The sequence below is a fragment of the Argentina anserina genome, chromosome 2 (genome assembly GCF_933775445.1).
Source record: "Argentina anserina chromosome 2, drPotAnse1.1, whole genome shotgun sequence".
NCBI lineage: Eukaryota > Viridiplantae > Streptophyta > Magnoliopsida > Rosales > Rosaceae > Argentina > Argentina anserina.
This window is the reverse complement of record NC_065873.1, coordinates 25,848,283-25,872,447: the sequence shown is the minus strand read 5'-3', so window position 1 is coordinate 25,872,447 and position 24,165 is coordinate 25,848,283. Positions and strand designations below refer to the sequence as shown.

Genomic DNA, 24,165 nt, shown 5'->3' with positions numbered 1-24,165 from the left:
AGTTAAAGACTTTAAGTTAAATAACGATTTTGATTTATTATTTTAGTTTATTACAAATAAAAAAGATTTTTGTGTGATACTATGACATTAAATTTTCTTTTTAATTTTTAAATTTTAATTTTTTTAATTCATATGATTTAAGTCGGCTCGATTCGAGTTCGACCTCACCTAATAAAATGAGTCGGCCTGAGTCTAGCTCGAGCTTTTTAAAGTCGAACCGAGCTTGAACATAAAACACAAAAATTAAATTTTAACCCGGCTCGAATTCAATCAAATGAAAATAATACAAACATAAACAACCTATGATTCATTTACACCCTCATAAGTAAATTAGTAGTGTAGTGTGGTTTTCAATACAAAGTGTAGGAGGATGCATTGGAAAGTAGTACAAACTACAAAGACGTATAAAATAGACAGAGATCGGGTTAGTTATAGTTAGAATTTTGATAGTGGGTCACAAATGTCTTACATAGGGAAAGCTCCCTCCATATATCATTTCATTCATTTCTTTTCTTGATGGGAGAGTTACTATATTCATCGGCTTCCGGGACAACAATAATACACCTACGGCTTTCGATTCAATGCCAGGGCATAAAGAAACAAAACCCTATTTTATCTCTAGGCCTTGCCAAGTCCAAGTCCAAAGGGTGCGTGTAACCCCTAAGTTTGAGGCATGCGTTTGTAAGCAAAGGTCTCCTATATAGATAGGAAGAAACTAGGTATTCCATTTCCCAGGCGTTATCTTTCTCAATTTTCAAAGACCATTGAATATCAAAATTTATTCAAAGCACCAAGTTGCTACTGAACCAACCGTCTGATTGTACACGTGTCATAATTTGAACCATTTACTTGATCGAACCGTTAGTTAAGCCTTACTTCTCTTAACAGTCAATGTCAAGTAATTTTAAAAACAAAAACATTAGTCAATATGGTAGAAACTGAGTTGGGGGTTGAATTTTCATTAAAGCCCAGGTAAGAATTAGGTGAACGATGGGGTTTAGAGGTCTGTCGCTTTTCTGAGTTTGATCTACGATTCATAGAGCAAAGGAGCTTCATGTAAGATCACTAAACCAACGTTCGCTCCACGAAAATTATGTAGCCGCTGTCCACCTAATGCAAAAGACAACGGAGTAGACGACGGTGATGTAAGCGGGTTCCGGTCGTCAACCTCCGATGATTAGATTCGGGTTCGACCCGAAACTCACCCCGCCGTGGATCACGATTAATTTCATGTTTAGGATCTAGAGCTTGAAGAGGATGAGTGGCCGATATAATCAGTTGGAGAAATTGTCCAGCTATATCAATGGTTGAACGAAACCAGTAGCCATAAATTCATGAATTTTTCCTTTGGAAACACGAGACTTTCATAGAAGACAAGGGTACGTACATGGGTTGTTCATTTATGATGTCTAATTGGTAAGATTGGGTGATTTTGATATAGTTGATGATAGAGAATCAAAGGAGGTGGTGAGAGAGCCATATAAATCAAATAGTATATACTTATGTTTTTATTACATTCTAATTACACATATCAACTCTATATATAACTTAATAATTTATTCTCACAAATCACGTTCGTGATTTCTACCGTAAATCACGCTAACACTCCCCTTGAAGTTGACACATACACATCAATCATGCCAAACTTGCTAAGTGAGTCATAAAATACATTCTTAGACACTCATTTTGTAAGCATATCGGCAAGTTGCTCTTCTGTAAGAACAAAAAGAAAACTAATAATCTTTGCGTTTAGCTTCTCCTTTATAAAGTGACGATCAACCTCCACATGTTTTGTACGATCATGTTGCACATGATTTTGTTAGATATCAATAGTTGCCTTGTTATCACAGTATATCTTCATAGCACACTTAGGCTTAATACCCAAGTCTTGTAGCAAATTTCTAAGCCATAACAATTCGCACACTCCCTAAGTCATACTTATGTATTCTGATTCAGCACTAGATCGAGCTACTACTTTTTGTTTCTTACTCTTCCATGTCACAAGATTACCCCCAACAAAGGTAAAGTACCCTGATGTGGATCTCCGATCTGTAATATTGCCAGCCTAGTATGCATCTGTGAAGTCACAAACCTCAAAGATATTATTGTGATTAGAGAATATTACTCCTCTCCCAGGAGCTCACTTCAAGTACATCAAAATCCTTACAACAACATCCATGTGGTTCACACTGAGATTATGCATGAACTGACTCACTACACTTACTGCATACGCAACATATGGTATGATATGTGATAAATAAATTAGGCGTCCAACTAGCCTCTGATAACGAGGTTTTCCAGTAGACATTTGATCTTGATACTCTGCTAATCGATGGTTATGCTCAATAAGAGTATCAATGAGAGTGCAATTCAACATACATATCTCTGTTACTAGATCAAGGATGTACTTTCTCTGACACAGATATATACCATCACTTCCACGGGCTACCTCAATGCCTAAGAAGTACTTGAGTGTACCTAGGTCATTCATCTCAAACTCAGTGGCTAGCTGTTTCTGTAATATATCCACCTCAACAGTATCATTCCCAGTAACTATCATATCATCAACATATATAATTAGGGCTGTTACCTTCTCTTGTTGATGTTTGAGAAATAACGTGTGGTCTGAATTACTCTGTCTGTAGCCAATTTTTCTCATGAATTGTGAGAATCTTCCAAACCAAGCACGAGATGACTGTTTAATACCATACACAGACTTTCTCAATCTGCATACAAAGTGACTTGGAGAAGCAGCCACATATCCAGGCGGAAGATCCATGTACACTTCCTCTATTAGTTCTCCATGAAGGAATGCATTCTTAACATCAAACTGTCTAAGTGGCCAGTTTAAGCAGTAAAAAAGAGCAATACCCGAATAGTGTTTATGTTGGCAACATGTGCAAATGTCTCATCATAGTCTATGCCATATGTCTGGGTAAACCCTTTTGCTACTAGGCGTGCTTTATACCGGCTCACTGACCCATCTGGATTATGCTTCACTGTAAACACCCAACGACATCCCACAACCTTCTTGCCATGTGGTGGAGATACAAGCTCCCAAGTATCGTTCTTATGTAATGCTTTCATCTCTTCCTCCATTGTTTTCCTCCATTTTGGATCTCCCAATGCATCATGCACTTTGTTAGGTACTGATACAGTAGATATTTAATTCACAAATGACTCATGACTTAGACAATCTTTTGGTAGATATAAAATTTTCCACATGATACTTTGCTTTAGCCTGAAGGGTAGGTTCATATTTTTTTGTTGGCTGACCCCGAGTAGACCTATTTGGCAAGACATATTGTCTACTATGAGCCTCACTAGTATTTGTCCCAATAGAATGACTAACCTCAGATAAGTGATCTTCTGTACTAGAAGAGCATTGGTTAGGTGGATAAACAACAGTACGGGAGACATGAGGGGCAGTTGTGTTGTCATCTTCTGGGTCCTGATTCTCCGAAGTAACTATACCGGAATCATCCGGTGGTGCATGTGTAGCTGACACATTGGTAATCTCAACGGAACCTGTCACCATATGTACTGGCTCACTTGTCTCTCCCTCTCCATGATACAGCTTTTCAAAATATGAATTCTCCCCATGAAAAGCAGTATTAGAAGAGGTAAAATAGCTCATGTCCTAAAAAAATGTAACATCCATAGTGACATAATACTTCCTGGTAGGTAGATGATATCACCGATACCCTTTCTGATGTCCTCCATATCCAACAAACACACATTTAATTGCCCGGGCATCCAACTTAGATCTCTGATGTTGTGGAAGATGGACAAAAACAACACAATCGAAAACACGGGCAAGAAGAGTAAGAAAATAGGGTAATGAGACATGAGATGCAAGCACCTCATATGGAACTTTTCCTTGAAGGACACGAGATGAAAGACAATTAATGAGGTAGGCGGAAGTTATGACAACATCACCCCAAAGGTATTTAGGCATATGGGCACTAAAAAGAATACACCGAGCCATATCAAGTAAATGACGATTTTTCCTTTCAGAAAAGCCATTATGCTTAGGTGCATAAGGACATGTTGTTTGATGAACAATTCCGTATGTGGTAAAGAACGCTTGAAAGACATGATTCACATATTCCCCCCCCCCCATTATCAGAACGAATAACTCTAATTATGACATTATATTGGGTTTGGACAGTGGTATAGAAGGCTTGAAAAGCCGAAAAAACCTCATCTTTGGTTTTAAGTAGAACAATCCATGAAAGGCGTGTGCAATCATCAATAAAGGACACATAATACCACATTCCGGACACAGTAGACTCTTTGGAGGGTCCCAAAACATCAGAATTAATTAATTCAAATGGAATAGTACTTTTATTAGAAGTACTAGAAGAATAAGTAGACCGATGACTATTTCCCAAAACACATGTCTCACAACGTAAAGAAGACTCATCCACACTAAAAAAAAAGTAGGCATAAATTTCTTCATAACACTAAAAGATGGATGCCCTAAGCGACGATGTCATAACCAAACTTCACTTAGCTTGTCAGAAATGGAGATTAAAGCGGTCCAAGACTGGGGCTTTGGTTTATCCCCCGCATATGTCTGATCTAGATGAAACAACCTGCCCCTCAGATACCCCCGACCAATGAACTCTCCGGTGAGAAGATCTTGAAATATCACATACATAGGAAAAAATGTTACTGAACACTTAGCGTCAGTGTCCAATTGTGGGACAGAGAGCAAATGATGAGATAAAACAGGTACATATATCACATTGTGAAGCTCTATTGTGCGAGTAATACGAACTGATCATGTCCTTAACACATGGAAGACCTCACCATTAGCATTAGTAACATAGGTTACTAGTGGAAGAGACAATATGGTAAAATAAAATTTGTCATAAGTCATATGATCATACGCACCATAATCAATAATCCATGTATCAAAACCAACAAAGTTAGAAATGTGTAAAGCCATACCAATTTTACCACGACCAGCTATGGATGCGGTATGTGTTGCTCCTCCTACTGCATGATAATCATGTCTAACTTCACCATATATATCTGGTTCCTGGATGAATTGAATAGCTGCTTTCGCCTTGGGACGATAGTTAGGTCTTTTAGGCCTAAGGTGTGGATACAACTTTCAACAGGTCGTACGAGCATGGTTAGTATCATGACAATAAGAGCAAGGAGGGCGGGGTTGATTCCCGAAGCCTGGTGGTGGGCCTTGCTGATGAAGTGGAGCCGAAGTGGCTAACGGAAGGGATGGTGCTGGAGATCTAGCATGAACAGTAAGGCTGAAAACTATAACTTGTGCTTGATGAAGACTCTCCTGTTGAGACTCATCCTTACAGATATATGTGACAACGGTGATTAGGCTAGGGGGTTCGATTTTTCTGAGCAATTCTCCTTTCGCACTGTTATGCTTGGCATAAAGACCTCTCAGGAAATGGTGAACTCGCTAAAGCTCCTTCTCTTTTTGGTACCAAACAATATCCTCCTGATGCTTGATCATGTAAGGACGTTTTATATCAATCTCAGCCCAAATATTTTTCAGTTTGGTGAAATATTGCTCAACTGGTTGCACATCCTGTTGTATCGCCAAAGCTGTGCACATTAACTCATGAACCTGTATGAAATCAGAGTCATTAGTATATAATCCTTCCAATGTTTGTCATATTGCATGCGCAGTGGTACATGCCTCGACCAGATCAACGATCTCGTCATTTATAGCTTTCCACAAGACTGACATGACAAGACCATCATCGTCGTCCCACTTAGTGTAGGCAACAATATCATTTTTACTAGGAACCGTAGTTACTCCAGTTACATGCCCCATCTTATGCATGCCTCGAAGATGAGCGGCCATAATTCTCTTCCATTTACGGAAATTGATCTTGTTGAGTTTGGCGCCCTCAAAGGAACCACTTTCAGAATTATTGACAGATACTTGAACATTATTAATTTGAGAACTTTCTGTGTCGTCTCCAGAACCCATTGAAAATCGGAAAAAATCAAGATTGATGTAGTGGAAACACACAAAAAAATGGTTTTGAACCTGTCTTGGGTGCACCTGCACTGTCGGTGAACCTACACTGACAACCAAGATCACATAATTCGTGTCGGACCAGGTCGGGTCGAATTCGGGTTGTGTCGAACGCGGGCCGGGTCGGGTTGAACGCGAGCCGAGTCGGGTTGAAAGCGTCCGTGATTTTTGCCGTAAATCACGCTAACAATATATGCATTCCTCGGCCGTACAGATTTCGACGGAAACCTTTCCCAAACCTCAACGATCTTCTTGGGAGCGAAGGAAATTCCAGCACTGGTCGAATATCGTTGGTCTCTTCAAGACTGGATGTGGGGAGATGAAGGGGGAGCGACGGTTTTTTTTGGGTTTTCTCATATTTTTACTGCATTCAAAATTTTTTTAACACTAACCAATGTTATATGATATGTTAGGTCACATGACTTGCACATGGGTGTGCAACTGGACAAGAGAATGTGTAGAACCATTACATCATTGACCAAAAAATCCTAGTTATGGTTAGTTTTGTACAATGATCTAAATCAAAAGGGCCTGAATTCCTAAACTTTTTACGACTATATAATTCAACATTAGAGTAGAATGAAGGAAAAGTAGCATCATCTTTCATCGTCGTCCATATATTGAAGATGGATGCCATGTTCTAGGGCCCGAAGACCACATGCCTCAAGATCATCACTAGTTCACCACGCCATATATACCAGTCTCGAGCCATGTGGGTTGGTGGTGAAGCTAAGCGAAAACCAAATCGTGGATCAAACCCCAACAATGAAGTTGGAATATGTTAATATGTTTTAGGCACTTGTTTCATCGACTTGGATTAGTTTACTAGACCGGAATCTGGGTACCATGTACTCATGGCATCCACCATCAATTTTAATACGAACCAGAACCCTAGGGTTAGCATTGATTAAAGAAATAGTTAGCTCGAAGATTGGGAGGTTTTATGAAGAAAGAACGAGCTTTGGGTATCATATGTCTTGTTTTCGGCAACGACAAGAAGACAAAGATGACCTAAAGCCAAATGCATGAGGCTACTAAGCAAGGTCGTCTATTTCTTAATTGAGATCGATGCAAGCTTCTCACGTCATCGATCACTTTGTTTAAACCCAACTTTGAACTAATCCTTTTGTTCGTGCCTTCACTCTTATCGACCTTTCATCATGTTAAGGGTTACTACTTACTACTTACCTTCATGATAATTTAGGAGTATGTTCCTCACTATTTTGTACGTGTACTCGATCTTGGAAGTCCCTTTGAGTTTTTGCAGTCTCAAGCCTCATGGTATTTTGAAGAGAGAGATGCCTATATTATTTTATGTTCACATACAAATTTAGTTCAAATGAACTTCTTCACACGATTGATTTTGAGTGGCTTCCTAACGGCTTACTATAATGGGCTCCTCCATCACTGGAACCCCAATTAGTCCATTAAAAAGATTCATGCAATAATATATCGTCTATTAATCATCATAAGTTGTTCAGAAAATCTTATATGCATAACTCGTACAATACACGACCCAATCTTAACTCTTGAAAAATACTTCATATTCAAAGTCCACCGTAAATATATAATTCTCTCTGCTGTTCACATTATAGTTGTTTGATTGCTCTGTTCAATTGTGTTGTGCAAACACCATAGTAGCATTTTGCCATTTTGTGTTCGAGCCAAACAGAATGAAAGAGAGCCAAGACTCGCGTCACTACATTAAAATAGTACAAAAACATACTCATCAAAATCGCAGCCCAACATTAGATGCTAAGATATTGGGTCAGTACAGCCCATGAAAGACCCGATAGGCCCTAATCCTATCCGAAGATATAAGAAAAGGTAATTTCCCTGATCATTAAAAATTCCTGCAACGCTTTCAGGTCAGTTTCTTTTTTTTGTTTTTTTAATCTTCGTTTATCTCACTTCACTTTTCCCCTGTATTGGGATTTTGCTTCAATTTTAGGGTTTTAGGTTTTCAACTGTCCAGGGCTTCCTTGTTAATTGCTCCGATTCTCCTTGATGGACTCTGACCAAGCCAAGCTCTTCGTCGGCGGTTTATCTCTGGACACCACCGAAGCTACACTGCAAGATCACTTCGGCCAGTACGGCGTCGTTTTGGGCTCGACGGTTACCAGGGACCGCGGCACTAACACTCCTCGTGGGTTTGGTTTCGTCTGGTTCTCTGATCCGTTTTCGGCTGACAAAGCCCTCGCTGACTCTCATGTCATTCTCGGAAGAAAGGTACTCCATTCTCAATTTCGACTTCAATGTCGATCTTCTTGTAATCTTGTTTAGGTAAGTAATTATTATCCTTGAAAAAAAAGGAAAATTGGTTTCAATGTAATAAATGGAAGCGGAATTGGAATATTAACCAAGTTAAAACTGTTACATTGAATTTATGGAGTGCATAATTTATGGTTGATAGGTAGATGTGAAGAAAGCAAAACCCAGAAGAGGCTGGGGGTACAACAGAAACCAAGAACCACTGTCACCGCAACAATCTCAGAGTATTAGTTTTGAGACTGGCAACAATATGTTTAGGACTAGGAAGATTTTTGTAGGGGGCTTGTCGCAGAATGTGACCGAATTGGAGTTTAGGAGGTATTTTGAGAAGTTTGGTAGAGTGACTGATGTAGTTGTGATGATGGACGGTGCGACTCAACGCCCTAGGGGGTTTGGTTTTATTACTTTTGGTTCGGAGGAGTCTGTGGAGAATGTGATGCAGAAAAGCTTTCATGAGTTGGGTGGCAAGTTTGTGGAGGTCAAGAGGGCTGTGCCGAGGGAGGAGAGTTACCGTGACAATGACAGGGGCTATCAGTCGGGAGGCAGTCGTACTCGTTATACTGGTGGTACTAACACGTATGGAGTTCTTCCTACTCCTGCACCTAATACTGGTATGGTGGGAGGATTTACTGGTGGAACAGGTGTTTATGGCGGTTGGTACCCTGCAGGTGGATTTACTGGAATTTCTTATGGAATTGCCCCAATTGTTCCTCAGGCATGGATGTTTCCATACGGCAATGCCTTTTACCCTCCTGCCTACATGAGTGGCGGGGGATGGGTGGTGGCTGCAGGTGGGCATGACTTGTATAACAGAGTGTCTGAGCCAGCACATCAGCGTGCTTTTATCACTGAGCATGCACCAGCTGATGTGAAGTCATCGAGGGTTGAAGGGGAGAAACTTAATGTTGATGGTGCTGCTTGACAAGGAGTAACAAACTAGATCTGGACAGAAGACTTTAGCCTAACCAATTAATCCGTACAGGATGACCTTTTGTAATATAATTGAGTTTATGATTTAGACAGTTAAACTTTGGAGCTTAAGCAGTTGCAGGATCGGTTTCATCTGTGAAAATGATAGTATTTTTTCTTCTATCTGTGTTGAAAATGTAGATATCTTTTACTTTGTTTTTAGAAACGCTTTCCTTTTGCAATTGACATCAGGTGCGCAGTTCTTTGCACTTGTACAAAGGGCAGATGGATTGAGATTTGAGATTATGCATCTGGGTACATGACCGGATGTGCTGCTGCCGCTGTAACATGAATCACTAGAGCAATTTGCAGGATTGGTTCATTTGTAGAAGTGATTAGTCCCATTTGGGAATCACTATTCTATCTGTCTGCTCGCAAATGTATTATATATATATATATATATATTCTTGCTGGCAAACCTTTATTGTTAAAGATTGGCCTAACCCAACCATACATTGCTCCTCCCCAAATGGATTGGAACTACTAATCTGGGTACTTGTCTAGGTGAAATGAGCTTCACTTGTTATTCTTAACCATAGTCTCGCTCACATGGACAACATTTAACAATCAAAGTAGAAGTTATCGGAGAATTGTTGAGCTTATAACGAAAGTGATTCTGTTAAAAAAGCTGCAATCCATCTTGACAAGAACCCATATTCTGAGGTTGCAATGTCAACTGCTCGAATCCCTTTCCTGGTTTCAAAGCCATTAAGATCGTAAGATGATGTTGCACCTCTGTTCAGATCATTGCAACTCCTCCATATTAAATGGCAGAGTCGAGATTGTCATGAAGATTATGGTTATGGGCTACTATATTTAACATGAACCAGGAAAATTAGAGATTTTTCTCGTCTAAATTAGGCCGCACGTGCAGTGCATGTGTTCTGATACGCCTAAAAACAAGTGGTCCTCGAAAGTTTCACATAGCCAAGCTGTAAAATGAGAAAACTCATAGGGCTAAAATTGTCTTTGTTGGAGTGTAGCCGAACTCTTCCGACCCATGTCCGGGAACATCCGACGCATATCCAACAAGTCTTACAGTGCGTGATAACACTGGACACGCGGATACGTTCGGAAACGCGCCGGATATGACCGGATCCGGAGCGCAAACGTTACAAATACGTTCGGATTCGTTACCAATAAGACAGTTATACCCCTCCATAAAAAATCATTATCTGGTGGGAGATTGAGGCGAAACCGCGAAAGCGCAAGAATGCTAATTCTGAGCCAAGCTCCCACCGGAGCCCTATCGGCCACCTGCTCCCGCAAGCCCCCTCTCAAATTCACCAACCCGAACCCGCCTATCTTCTCCACCCGAAAGTCCAGGCTCGTCCCCACACCCAACCAACCCTCCAAGTCTCTCAACCTCACCCTCGCTAAAGCCGTCGACGGAAGCCTCGATTCCACCTCCTCCGCCGCTGCCGTCAATTCCAAACCCCCACTCCCCAATCCCTCCACAACTCCCCCTCCGCCGCCGTTAAACAATGACGATCAGCCCGTCTTCGTCGGCGGCGAGAGTATGCCCTTGGAAGGTGTCATTCAGTTCGACAAGCCCTCCTCCTCTGCTCGTATCAGAAAATGGGGGTAAACGTATTCATATCAATTCAGAAAAACCCTAGTTTTCTTGAAATTTTGTGTTGATTTTTATTAATTATGGGAATGCTGTGATTCAGTAAGGTGGGGTTGCTCGCCGGTGGAGATGTTCTGGCTTTGCTGACGTTTGCTGCTATTGGGAGATTCAGTCACGGCTTCCCTGTTTTCGACTTTGAAACCCTACGCACGGCTGACCCTTTTATTGCTGGTACTGTTCTCCATTGTAGCTTGTTTCCCAAGTTTCGAATGCGAAAATGTTTGTCATGTTGATGGAAAATGGGAAATGCGGTTGAGCAGGTTGGTTTCTGAGTGCTTATTTCCTCGGGGGCTTTGGGGAAGACGGTCGTGGGGAGAATGGTCTGTCCAAGGCTGTTGCTGCTTCTGCTAAGTCATGGGCCCTTGGAATTCCTGTAAGTTTCATCATTTTGTATCCTACATCTGGATTTCATTTTGTATAGCTTTGTGTATTTTGTGCACGTTTTGTTTAGGACGCTGAAACTTGAACTTCCTTTTTGCTTTTTGGCAGCTCGGGATAGTCATTAGGGCATCTACAGCAGGTCGCATTCCCTCGATTAGCTTTGTGCTGGTGTCAATGGGGAGCACTGCTGTTCTACTTTTGGGATGGAGGACGTTATTGTATAAACTCCTTCCTGATGATAAGAGCAAGAAGAGTGATGTATATCGTCGCGGTAGTCCGTTCGAATTATTTGAGGTACGATACTATTCTGTATTTGAATGGTTGTTTGAGGTAGCTGCTCATCGTAGGATAAGTCTTTAGTGTAACACTGCATGGGAAAATTTTGAGTTGATATTTCAGAACTTACTATTCAAGTTTTGATCATTGTTGATGAGTAAAATTTTACGACCTAGAGATTAGTGTAGTTGAAATTGGCACCTGTAATCTTTTTAACCCCTCAATTGATCTTCTGTAATCGTGGAGGATACGTAGAAGCAATTAAGTTATGATAAACCTTTAGCATGAAAATTTCAGTATTGTCTCAGTAGTGTATAACCTGTGCTTTGTAATTTAAATATAATCTTATGTTCTGTTTATACTTTATAGATACATGTACTTGAACCAGACTTCAACTTAAATGAGTATGCTAAGTGAAACCAATCAAAATGAACCTGTCTTGTAGTTCTTTTATCACTCTTTGGATATTTTCTTAAAAACTGTTCTGTCATACTTTTCTAATCAACGACTCTTTTTTATTGCTACAGTTGCTCACATCTCTAGTCCGAAGATGGTGATGATATCGGTTATTGAATGGCCGTGGTGGATACTGATTCCGACATCAGCTGTTCTCATACTTAAGAAGCCGTATGCAAAGCTAAGAGAATAGGTTTACTCTGTAAGAATCTGCTTTCGTGCACTCTTTGGTTGACTGTTAACAGACTGTCAACTAATGTGTTCGTAGTCATTCTTTGTATTCCATATAATTTGACTGAGAAGGTGGCTTATGAAAGTGGATCTTTTGCTTTGTTGCATTCTTACAAATATTAGGTATATAAGTCACAGAATCACATTTGTTGTGTGCTGTGCTTGAGTAGTGTTTTGAATCCTCATACATTTTTTAGAGTGGGAATATATATTAGGTTGAACTTTGATCTGCCACTGAGGTTATCACAACTTACTGTCTGCTACTGATGAGTAAAGCAGTAGAGCCTTATGGACAGGCTGAACTGAAGAATATCCCATGAAATGGGCCAGACTTATTAATAAGATATGAGGAACTGGGCTAATTCTGGATTTGGTTTTGATGGCATTCTATCGGGCAAGCTTCTCATAGGCCTGTAAAGTTGAGATCTTTTACATGAAAATTTTAGAGTTTGCCTTATAAAGACGGTGGTGGCCTAAAATGCAAAAGTTGCAAAACCCTCTGTGCTTTAATTCTCTAAAGTCCCGAGTTTAATTGTTTAATAACAATGCAATGTCCACTAATTCAACTAGGGTTAAAAGTGGTTGAATAACTATGAAGTCGCAATGGAAGAAGGTAAACAAAGAAGATTTGACATGTCAATGTGTGTCACAAAAGGCATAGCTAGCTGGGAGTACCAAAACTAGACTGTAATTTGTGTAGTGCTAGATAGAGGAGGAGGCTGCTGTAGCCGTTCTCTTGTAATAAATAGTTCTCGCTGCCTAAGAGGCTAAGATGTCCCATCCCCCAGAATCTGCCAATTCTTGATCCACTACCCTTTCTCTTAACCCACTACCCTTTCTCTTAACCCTTTTCATCTAATTTTCTTTCTTTCTGTTATTGCTTATTCCAATGGACTAATGCTGACTTCGGATATATCATGCCATTATGATTAGAAGAATGCCAGCAATTGTTTTTTTTTTTTCTGGTTTGATCTTGGGATTGATTTAGATATATTGTATCATCAAAATGCACATGGAATCAAACTTGGGAAGTATGGAAATTTTTTTATTACAATTCTTACGAAGAACAGATTCTTTTTCAACATAACATCACATTCAAAATTCGTAATGTATAAAATGAAAGCCCCAATTAAATAGTTGAATAGAATTTTTAGGGCCATTGCATATTTATTGTAGAAGGCGTGGGAGGGCTTTCATTTTCACCAAATTCTTGGCGGTAGAGTGAGTGATAGGCATGGGTATTGGGGTGGAGAGTCAGAAAATGTTTGAATGATATAAAATCCCCACAATTACCATAAAAAGAAACATGCTTTCTTCATCGCATACTTGTTCTATTTAACAAGCAAAACGAAATCACAGGAAAAATCATCCATCAATGAACTTATGAACCCATCCCATCTCTCATTCATTTCCCAGAAAATGTAGCATCAAACATTAAAGCCAAGCCAGACACAGATCTCCACCGTACATTACATACATATGGGTCTGTGTGTGTTTCTTAGAGACTGGGGTTCATAACTATTGAAGGAACCTTTACCCATCTGCCTCCTCTATCTAATGCAAGTGAAAATTTTACAAATCCCTAGCTAGTTACGAAAGTAAATATTATTGGTACAACACTCTTATCTGTTAACCCATCTGTATTTTTACTTTTTTTAGTATATCTCAATTATTTGAGAATTTAAATCACAGAGATGAGCCTAAAATTTTCTTTGTGAAGGAAAAAAAAGCTAGAAAATGTTCTTATTATCTTCTTCTCGATTTTGGTTATTACAGAGTTTATGTATAAAGACTATAAGAGAAGGCTGGAGAATGAAATAGATGGAGTAGTTATGGAGAAGGTAGCATTTGCTGGAAGAGAATCTAAGGGTCAAAAAGGGTGACTGTGACATGACATGTAGCCTTAGATTTTGACAAGTCATGAATATTGCTGCTGCTAGGTAGCTGCATGCAAAATGCAAACGCAAAATTTCTGTCTGAGGGGAAGGGAGACTGATAGCAGCTGCATGCTACGCATTTTTGAACAGATAAAATGATATCGAACTTATGAGAGACAGACTAGAGCTACAGCTAGTCTATAGTAGGGCTGAGATCAATGTTGGTCTAGATCTATGAAGTTGTCCTTGTCCTGGTGTAGAGAGAGAGAGAGAGAGAGAATCCAATACAAAATCTAAGCAAAGATCATCCCAGGGAGGCCACATCATATAAGCCAATAGTAGATGAACTGGGATTATGAGATCACTGGACTCCCCTTCCTCTCTGGACTACACTGGACCAGTGAACTCTCTATCTCTATCTCTCAAGTCTCAATATGTCTCACGTGATTCTCATTAAGTCCCTTCTATCTGACCTCACAGCTTCACCTGTGTGGTATAGTTTTTAGAGCTCCAAGCTTAATTGCAGTTCAAAAACACAATGGACCGCAAATGCAATGGAGGCTAGTTCCTGTCATCTCAACAAAACTCCATAGTACTACTACTACATTGTTTCATATCAAGGTGGCACCCAGAATATATATGATTTGTAATTTTGATCATGTAGAGTCAACATTGTGGAGTAGTCATTACTTTCATGCATACTTGTATTGGGACTTATAACCCTGTAGAGTACACGTCAATCTGAGATTCTGAGGATAATGTGAATTGCTTCCTCATTCTAAGTTTCTAACCCTAGTTAATTCGACGATGTTTGGTCGGTTGGTGGCTATTTGTTTTGTGTAATGTTAAGTTCAAATTAGGCTGGAAGTTATGAAGGTTACTGTAGTTGTGGTGTTGCTCATTGTTACTCGTCTGATTCGAAATATTATTGTTGCGATCTGTTTGAAGTATACGCTAAAATCAGACATAACCCAACTAAACATCTCATCGTGCCACCCCTAAAACATGTGACAGATACTCAAAACTCAGCAGCATTTTTGTTCATTTAGCTATGTATATAGATGTTTGATAGTGTGTACAGCTGCATTTAACAGTTTTCCACCATTTGATTTAAGGTCTATAGGCCCACATTTCTGACTAATTGAAACCAACCAAAATACAAATAGCAAATCTTGTCTGTTTTACGTTTTCTCTGACATCCCTCTTTCCCGGCATTTTCTCCCTAATGCTCAAAATCAACGATAATGACATTAGTCATATTACTAAACATACTCTAATTCTGGTTCTAGAATGCTTGGCCATTTTGAGTTAGCACTTAGCAGAGACAAAACTACAATATTAATCAATAATTTGCGGCTAATTTCAAACCTACCATCAGTACCATGCACCTTTGCTTAATTTTTCACTGAACAGAGGTTAGTAAAAGTAAAAACTAGAGCATGAAAGTGATTCAAGTTTCCCTCCAAAACAAAAAAACTGGGTTAAAATTAGGGCTGATATGGTACGGTTACCAACATTTTTTTATCATTATCAATTACCAACCAATTATAATTGTTAAACAAAATTTTATTATCATTACCAACCACCAAAGTCGGTATACCGACATGTTGGTACGGTACGGTTGAGCCTTTATCAACATTAAATTTGGCCAATTTTTTTTCATGAAAAAAATAGTCAACAAAGAGCTATAAAACCAACTTAACAAGGTTCATACAAGTAAATCATACAACCACAAAGTTACAAACACAGTTCAAAACTTCAAATTGTTCAATAACACATTAACAAATCACAAACATAGTTGAGAACAAGCTGCTGGACTGCTGCAAGGCTGCAATGTTGCTAGTCTGCCTAGATGCCTAGTCATCCAACCATCCCTTGTAGTTCACTAGTTCTTGAGTTCTTTTGCCATTAACAAACAAGAAAACACAAAAATGAGAGAAATGTATAGTATGAAGCATGCCAACAACCTATAGTATGCAGCAATGCAATAATTTGGCAGTTAATTAACACCCAGAGAGGTGAGACTTGAGAGGGCTGAGAGACAGGGAGAGTGAGAGGCGTTGAAGCTGCGAATGAGGTATGAGGAAATGAGGAATATATTTAGCCTTTTAGGAGGTTAGTGTTAGGAATTGACGGCTAAGATTACATGATATTCATTCAACGGCTATGATTAATACAATTTAATATAAACAAAAATAAACTGTTGGTACGGTAATTACCGTGGTAATGAAAATCTATTACCGTACCGTACCGCAAAGTATATAATTGGTACGATAACCAACCGCAAAAGTCAATAACCGACTATGTCAGTTACCAATTTAATTGGCTCGATTGATTTTGCGGTAATCGTGGTAAATTCTCATACTATGTCAGCCCTAGTTAAAATTGCTCAAGGTTCAAACCAAAATCATTTCCATTTGAAAATCTGTCTCTCCATGAAAAACTTTTTGATCCATCTAACACAACATTCCCCACTCAAAAAGAAAAACCCTCCATCACTAAAAAAAGATATATATTAGTGGACAACTCCCTGCCATTTTCAGCGGAAGAAAGTAAGAAAAAAAGAGAGAAAAATTTGACCCATTTCAGTAAAAATTAAATAATCTGTCAAATTATATATGCATCATGCATGTGATGAAACAGATAATTGGTACGAATTTTATCCATGGTTGAAGAGCAGGACAGAAACTAAACAGAGAATCAAACCTAAAAGATGATCTAATAAGAATTTCTAAATGCAATTTTAGGAAAAAGAGTAGCTTTAGGGGGGGGGGGGCTTTACAATCATTTCAGAACAATTTAAGACTCGACTGTTTTTCTTTGTCCAGAAGCAGGTGTTGACTAAGCACTTGATTTTTTACGTTAAAGCAACTGGTTAATTGGGTTTCTGTTCTTATAACAAACAAGGAACTGGCATGATAATGGTGGCAGATATGCTTTAATAAGGGTAATAGTCAATCTTCGTCATGTCGTGTTTCCTGTTAAACCTAACATTGTTCAAGACTTCAAGTGAACGATACACTTGATATTCAACCGATAGAATCACTCACTCTTTTAGTAATAAAATCTTTTATTTATGTTTATACCAAAGTTACAGTACATTGAAACTAAGATTATCACAATTTAAGTCACGCCACTCGGAGTGAATCCTAGTATTCATCAAGATCATCACTTTAAACCGTTAATTTAAGTTTAGAACAAAGTTATAATACACTTCAACTAAGACTGAAATACATTGCATGAGGTTTTCTCCCAGATTTTAGCTTCATTCACACATAGAACTGATAGAAGAAGGATTGAAGTGGATCATGTAGTGTGTCCAGATGAAGTATCATCATGGTAAAAAAAACAAACAATTTAACCAAGTTCGTTCTTTCCAAGAAACATGTCAAATGCAGTGCAGTTATCATCTTTTAGTTTCCAATCATAAGAGCATTATGTTATCTATGCCAGGCCAAAATGAACTAATAAACATTAGAAATCTAGCTTGGATCCGATTCTGATGACCAATTAGTCAATGACGCTCAGACCATTTCAGAAAAAGTATTGAATAAAGTCCAAGGTTAGCTGATTTCACACCGTCTGATTAAATGTGACCACACAATTTACTCCAATCTTTATCAAATCATACCTTCCCATTAACCAACATTTTATTTTTATCCGTTGTTTAACATTTTCAGTTCTTTTCTAAATAATTAGTTTTACTTCCATTTCAAGTACTCCTGGAATCGGTGAGCTGCGTAAGCACTAGAGAGTAGAGAGGATGATAAAAGAAGACATGGAGCTACTTATTGGATTTCATAAGTGTCTTTCGGTTGGAATTTTAAAACGTTACGATTTGTTTATACAAGAAATGTAAACATACATATCTTTAGCAAATGCTTCCGGTTAACACTTTAAGTCCTAACAAGCATCTTCTTGCGGAAGCACTTCACTTACCTTAGGCAAAAGAGAAGAATACATTTTTCATTTCTGAATATTTGAGTCTTCACTGTTGTGAACTTGTGATCAATTGGTAAGGCGTGAACTTTGTCACTGAAATAGTAGATAAACAAAGAAAAAGGTAAAAAAAAATAAAAGAACGGAAGGGTGTGAACCAATTAGGGGAGCAGTTTTCAAAGTATTCTGAAAATTGAATTGAAGATACTCTTGAGGGGAACAAAAGCTGTACCAGTGTGTAGTGAAGTGACTGGATGGACAGATGTCCTGCTCATCAAATCTATCTTAGGCTCTGTGACTGTAAAAAAAATAAAGCAATTTCATACCCAGTTTTGGATATCTGACCCCTCCCCCTCTCACCCCATTGGCTCTTTCACACCCACTAGATTCAACTCTGTTTCTGACCACTGTCAATGAATGAATGAATGGAACAAGAAGGGATAGTACAATTTTCACCAAATTAATAATCTTCTGGGTTATGGGTAAGATGAGGAATTAAAGATTTGATCTTGGGGTTTAGCAGGGTTTAAGAAAAAACAAAATGAAAACTAAAGTTGGGGTCTTTCTCACATACACGGATCCCTATGGGATATATGCTGGGGGTGCTCTCCAGCATCGCTTGTTTACTTGCTTGGTATCATCATATTATGTGTATGTATATATATATTCATTCTTTTTGTTTAGGTTTAAAGAGACCACAGGCTTTGTTGTCCTCAGAGATTGAGGGAGAGAGAGAATTAAGAGAGAGTGGTGTAGGTATTCTTCAGAAGCTAGACAACAACAAAAAACAAGCCCAAGGTTTGTTCGTTCTTTCATGTAGGAGATGATTAGTTCATTTGCTCTCAATGATTGAGTTGCTGCCCTGCAAATACTAACCTTAGAAGTTGGTATAAGTGTGAGTAATTAGCGGAGTTCAGAAAAGGTAAAGAGAGGAAACAAGAAGAAGAAGTAGAAGATGAAGCCTATGAATGATCATAATCATAACAACAATGGAAGCCATAATAACAATTACAACAACTGGTTGGGGTTTTCACTCTCAGCTCCCCATATGAAAATGGAGGTCACTTCTTCTCCTTCTTCTGACCCTAATTACCACTACAATCATCATCAAGCTCAGCAGGCCTCCTCTGCTTCAGCTCAGCTTCCTAGTAGCTTTTACAATCTTTCCCCACTCTGCTATGAAAATGGTGGCTTCCAGTCTCCTTTGACTGTAATGCCACTCAAGTCAGATGGCTCTCTTTGCATCATGGAAGCTCTCACTCGCTCACAAGCTGAAGGTACCTTATGTCTTCATCAAAACCTGCACCCATTTTTTTTATCTTCTGTGCTTCAATTTTTGAATGTTTCTTTTCCTTGAGAACAGGAATGGTGCCGAACTCGTCACCAAAACTTGAGGACTTCCTAGGAGGAGCAAGCATGGGAGCTCATGACTATGGAAACCAACAAAGAGAGGTTGCAATGGCGCTCAGCTTAGACAGCTTGTACTACAATGAAAATGCAGAGGCAGAGCAACACTACTACTCTGGTATCCCTTTCCCTGGAGCTTACCAAGCTCAAATGGTGGAAGACTCGTCTAAGCAAGCCCACATTGTAGGCTCTGATAGTCACCAAATGACCCAGAACTGGGTGACTAGGCAGTACTCTGCTGCTGCTCCTCATGGTTTGAGTCAGCAACAAATGAGTAGCAACAACAGCATGGAGAATGGTGGAGGTTCTGGGTCTGTTAATGGTTGGATTCAGTGTGGGGATTTACAGTCTCTTACTTTGTCCATGAGCCCTGGATCTCAGTCCAGTTGTGTCGCAGCTCCAAGGCAGATTTCACCAACTGAAACAGAGTGTCTAGCCATGGAAACCAAGAAGAGAGGTTCTGGTAAAATTAGCCAAACAAAGCAGCCAGTGCACAGAAAGTCCATAGACACATTTGGGCAAAGAACTTCACAGTATAGAGGAGTCACAAGGTTTGAATTTTTCCTTAAATCCATAATTCTTTCAATTTTAATATGTTGGTAAAAAAATTATTTGTTTGTTATTTTTTTGTTATTTTTTGTTTCGGTTCTGAATGTTTGTGTGACCCTTTGTTAATTATGACTCAAACCAGGCATAGATGGACGGGTAGATATGAAGCTCATCTATGGGACAACAGTTGCAAGAAGGAGGGGCAAACCAGAAAAGGAAGGCAAGGTGGGTCAATCAAAGACATGAAAATAGATAGTATTTATGTTTAGAAGTATTTTTTTTTGTTTTGTTTAGTTTTACTGAAATTTTTGGTCCCTACTGTGTCTGTGGTGATCTGACTTGTGCTATTTAATTCTTACCTGTCGTGTTTATGCTGCTGGTGGATGCCATTCCAATCAAATAATGCAGTTTATCTTGGTAAGGCTTTTGTTCTTAAAAGTGAAGAATTTGGTCTTAATTAGCACGTTTTGTTATTCTAAATTTTTCATTTGAACTAATCACAGGTGGATATGATATGGAAGAGAAAGCTGCAAGGGCTTATGATCTTGCTGCTCTTAAGTACTGGGGCTCTTCAACCCACATAAACTTCCCAGTATGTAAATGTGGTTCAACTCTTTGAACTTATTATCACTTTGTGAAAGATTTTTATTTGCTGATATATGCTCATGGTGATCTCTCTTTGCAGTTGGATGATTACACAACACAGATTGAAGAAATGAAGAATATGAATCGGCAAGAATACGTTGCGCATCTTAGGAGGTAGAGCTTATGATTTCTCGTATGGATTTGCTTCTTGTGAGTTGATTTGAAAGAATAGTATTCATGAGCTTTTTCACATATAAATTTTCAGGAAGAGCAGTGGATTTTCAAGGGGTGCTTCGATTTACCGAGGAGTTACAAGGTTTTGCTTCTTTTTCATTCTCATTGAAACACGATCACAGTATTTGAGATGGATAATTTTTCTTAGACTAAATATCCTGTTGGCATTGTGCAGACATCACCAGCATGGGAGATGGCAAGCTCGAATTGGCAGGGTTGCAGGAAACAAGGACCTATATCTTGGTACATTTGGTAAGTTCTTACATGCTAAAGCTTCTTCATCTCTTTGTATATTTTCTATAGTTTTTTTTTTCCATAAGGGCTCTTCTGATCAATCACTTTTTCAAAGTTTAAAGGATTTTTTTTTATGGCGCCTATGTTCCCACACACTTTTCTTAAGGCTGACGTATTTTGCTTTGGCAGTGTAAAAATGAGCCTTTCTCAGAGTGAGTAGATAATAAAGAGGAACAAAAAACACTTCCTAGCTAAAAATGAAATACAATTTTGATGACAGATCTTTAAAACATGCAGTTTCAAACAAATGCTCACTGAAAAAGAAATTGAACTTTCAGGCACCCAAGAGGAAGCAGCTGAAGCTTATGATATAGCTGCAATCAAGTTCCGTGGCGTAAGTGCGGTCACCAACTTTGACATTACCAGATATGATGTTGAGAAAATCATGGCTAGCAACACCTTGCTTGCTGGGGAATTCGCTAGGCGTAACAAGGAAGTTGAACCTAAAAATCTAGTTGTTGAGTACAGCTCGCCAGCACAGAACAATGTGGAAGCTAGTCCACCTGAAAGTAGCCATGGGAATAGTTCAGATTGGAAAATGGCTTTGTACCAAGCTGCACAGCAACAAGCAACTGCTGCTACTTGTGTTCAAACACTTGATCAAAAATCAATGGCTTCAGGAAATTACAGAAGTCCTCCATCTTTCTCAATGGCATTGCAGGACCTAATTCGCATTGAATCAGTGAACTCTAGCCAGCAATTGATGGATGAATCAGCTAAAGCCGGTGCTCAGTTTTCAAATCCTTCGTCATTGGTTACCAGTCTGAGCAGCTCCAGAGAAGATAGCCCTGACAAAGCAAGCACTACAATGCTGTTTGCAAAACCTCCAATGGCATCAAAGTTCATAAGTCCAAGCAGTGCTGCTGCTATTAGCTCTTGGTTCCCATCAGCTCAGTTGAGGCCTGCAGCTGCCATCTCCATGTCTCACTTGCCTCTCTTTGCTGCTTGGAGTGACACCTAGAAAACTTGGGTTGCAATGTCTCAATGCTTTTGCATGAACAAGGGAAAAAGGAAGAAATTGGTGGATTTTAGTGTTTAATGGGGAAAAAAAAGAGTTAGGAAATGGGATGTTGATCTTTATGTTATATCAAGAGTTTAGTGGAGGAAGTAGGAATTAATCAAAAGAAAAAGGTCGGTTCCAGTTATCTGTCTGAGAGTAACAAACTTTCTGACAACAAACCTTTCTGGCTCATATCAGCAGAATATTATGTGCAATTTGGAGGGAATTAAAAGGAAGGCCCTAATGATCAAGTTTCCATGAAATGATGTTTTGGCTATTATTATAGAAGAGTGGCCCTTCCATAATTGAAATTGCTTTTCAAACTTTTTATAGGTCCTGTCCTATGTACAAAACCAGCTCAATGTTTCCCAATAATGCAAAAGCCTAAAGGGTACCATGCAATGCAATACAACTCTTTGTTTTGACCAATCTCACTCATGCTCCACAATCTGCATTGCAAACCATCATTGCAAATCCTATTCCTTCCCCTTTCTTGTTTCAGCTTTCCTCAAAGGAACAAACATTCATTCTTTCCCTCCCACTTAGTCATTCAACTGAGAGAAATAGAGTAATTAAGATTTTGGTTGCTTAATTTTTGTTCATCACTATTAAGTATTAACAGGCACTTTGTCAGCAGTGATTAAAAATTTCTTTTGCTTTTTCTTAATTCTAATCCAAAGAGATATGGTTGTCCTCAAAAGCTATTCCATGTCGTGGTGTGGATTGCTTAAGAAAATTTTGTTCAGCTGAAATCATTCACTATCTTACATCTAAGTGCTTGCCTTTCACGTGTGAGCTCGAGTGCAATATTGACCTATTAAGTGCTTATGTGAAGAGGACAGTGAGGAATTTGTGCCGGGAAAGCTGGGAAAGGTATGCAACAATTACCTCATTTTCCATTATCTATGAGAGAGTGTCGTTCATCTAATCCATAATGCATTCACATTTCCTCTAAAACAATTGATTATATTACCTCCATGTTGTTCTCCAATATCTTATTGAAACCATTACGTTGCAAAATTTGCACCATTTCTTACATATAAATCCAGTGAAGGATGATTCTAACAAGCTGCATCTTATAAGGGAAGCATTTTGTTGCATCCTGGATCCCTTTTACAAAGTTTCTCCAACATCTTTGCTTCTCTTTATATTCACAATACTCTACTACTTAATTTTCATTGTAAATCTTCCTATTGTAAATGAACTTCTGAAAACAGTGGAAATTATACCAAATTTTCATTGAAGGTGAGAAATTCATGACAGAACATATAGACAGAGAGGCATATATTTGAAGAGGGATACAACCCACAGCAGCATATATGGAGTTGACAGAAATGACAACATGGTCAAAAAAATTACAATTTGCAAAGCATTTGGTACCTCTTATAATAAAGTTTTAACAAAAGAAAATAAAGTATTATATCACATTTATTCAACTCTCTTGGAGGATAGTAAACAATTATTGTTATCATGCTGGTTGTGTACAGGTTGGAAGAGCTGAAAACCTAGCCCAAGCCACAAAATCATTTAGATCATCAACAATCTGACATGGTACACATGTACCAGGTTCAACATTAAACTTCCCTGTCTACTATATGGCTAAAATCAACTCCAATAATTTCACAATATCTAGTAGAATCAATATTGTTCTAGGATGAAATGGATTGACTCGACACTTAGCATCGCACAACCCAAAAAAAAACCCATCTCTTTGAAAACGCTCTCTCCCTGTCGAAAGAGCCGGCACAACAACAATTGCCATAGTCCTCCCGTCCAGTGGTGCTCCGCGCCGGTGAGGCTTGCCTCATCATCACTATGAGGCCTCCGGACGGGTGTTGTTAGTTTAGAGTCATTTGGCTTTGCAGATCGGTGATGCCCGAGGCTTTGCTGGCTTGATTCGGTTTGTGTTTTCACTGCTTCTTCGAGTGTGCATCATAAGATTGGTTCCGGGTGTGGCGCAAGAGGATGCTTGCTTCTTGATGGCGGCGGAGGCTTTGTCTTCTTCATCAAGGTGGTGGTGATACTCCTGGGACGCTAGACT

The 24,165-nt window shown here is 39.0% G+C and overlaps 3 protein-coding genes across 3 annotated transcripts; all 3 read left to right on the top strand.

Annotated features, from left to right (window-relative positions):
• Window positions 1–7,917: 7,917 nt before the first annotated feature.
• LOC126783762 (heterogeneous nuclear ribonucleoprotein 1-like) lies at window positions 7,918–9,600 on the top strand. Its single transcript, XM_050509290.1, has 2 exons — window positions 7,918–8,254; window positions 8,439–9,600. The coding sequence occupies exons 1-2, from the start codon at window positions 8,033–8,035 to the stop codon at window positions 9,216–9,218; spliced, it is 1,002 nt and encodes a 333-aa protein (XP_050365247.1). The 5' UTR covers window positions 7,918–8,032; the 3' UTR covers window positions 9,219–9,600.
• An 852-nt stretch (window positions 9,601–10,452) lies between these two features.
• On the top strand, window positions 10,453–12,391 carry LOC126784467 (uncharacterized). Its single transcript, XM_050509928.1, has 5 exons — window positions 10,453–10,849; window positions 10,939–11,066; window positions 11,156–11,268; window positions 11,385–11,570; window positions 12,080–12,391. The coding sequence occupies exons 1-5, from the start codon at window positions 10,479–10,481 to the stop codon at window positions 12,107–12,109; spliced, it is 828 nt and encodes a 275-aa protein (XP_050365885.1). The 5' UTR covers window positions 10,453–10,478; the 3' UTR covers window positions 12,110–12,391.
• A 6,372-nt stretch (window positions 12,392–18,763) lies between these two features.
• Window positions 18,764–22,488, top strand: LOC126782360 (AP2-like ethylene-responsive transcription factor ANT). Its single transcript, XM_050507589.1, has 9 exons — window positions 18,764–19,332; window positions 19,419–20,013; window positions 20,154–20,236; window positions 20,420–20,428; window positions 20,515–20,603; window positions 20,697–20,770; window positions 20,862–20,912; window positions 21,006–21,082; window positions 21,403–22,488. Exons 1-9 carry the CDS (start codon window positions 19,011–19,013, stop codon window positions 22,083–22,085), a joined length of 1,983 nt encoding a protein of 660 aa, XP_050363546.1. The 5' UTR covers window positions 18,764–19,010; the 3' UTR covers window positions 22,086–22,488.
• Window positions 22,489–24,165: the final 1,677 nt, after the last annotated feature.

What these genes read in the sequence shown, in the direction of transcription:
- LOC126783762 (XM_050509290.1), top strand. Translation starts at nt 8,033, where the DNA reads ATGGACTCTGACCAAGCCAAGCTCTTCGTCGGCGGTTTATCTCTGGAC. An exon ending in ATGTCATTCTCGGAAGAAAG is followed by an intron (nt 8,255 to 8,438) that starts GTACTCCATTCT and finishes TATGGTTGATAG; the next exon opens with GTAGATGTGAAGAAAGCAAA.
- LOC126784467 (XM_050509928.1), top strand. Translation starts at nt 10,479, where the DNA reads ATGCTAATTCTGAGCCAAGCTCCCACCGGAGCCCTATCGGCCACCTGC. An exon ending in GGCTGACCCTTTTATTGCTG is followed by an intron (nt 11,067 to 11,155) that starts GTACTGTTCTCC and finishes GCGGTTGAGCAG; the next exon opens with GTTGGTTTCTGAGTGCTTAT. An exon ending in GTCCGTTCGAATTATTTGAG is followed by an intron (nt 11,571 to 12,079) that starts GTACGATACTAT and finishes TTATTGCTACAG; the next exon opens with TTGCTCACATCTCTAGTCCG.
- LOC126782360 (XM_050507589.1), top strand. Translation starts at nt 19,011, where the DNA reads ATGAAGCCTATGAATGATCATAATCATAACAACAATGGAAGCCATAAT. An exon ending in CAGTATAGAGGAGTCACAAG is followed by an intron (nt 20,014 to 20,153) that starts GTTTGAATTTTT and finishes GACTCAAACCAG; the next exon opens with GCATAGATGGACGGGTAGAT. An exon ending in CAACCCACATAAACTTCCCA is followed by an intron (nt 20,604 to 20,696) that starts GTATGTAAATGT and finishes CTCTCTTTGCAG; the next exon opens with TTGGATGATTACACAACACA.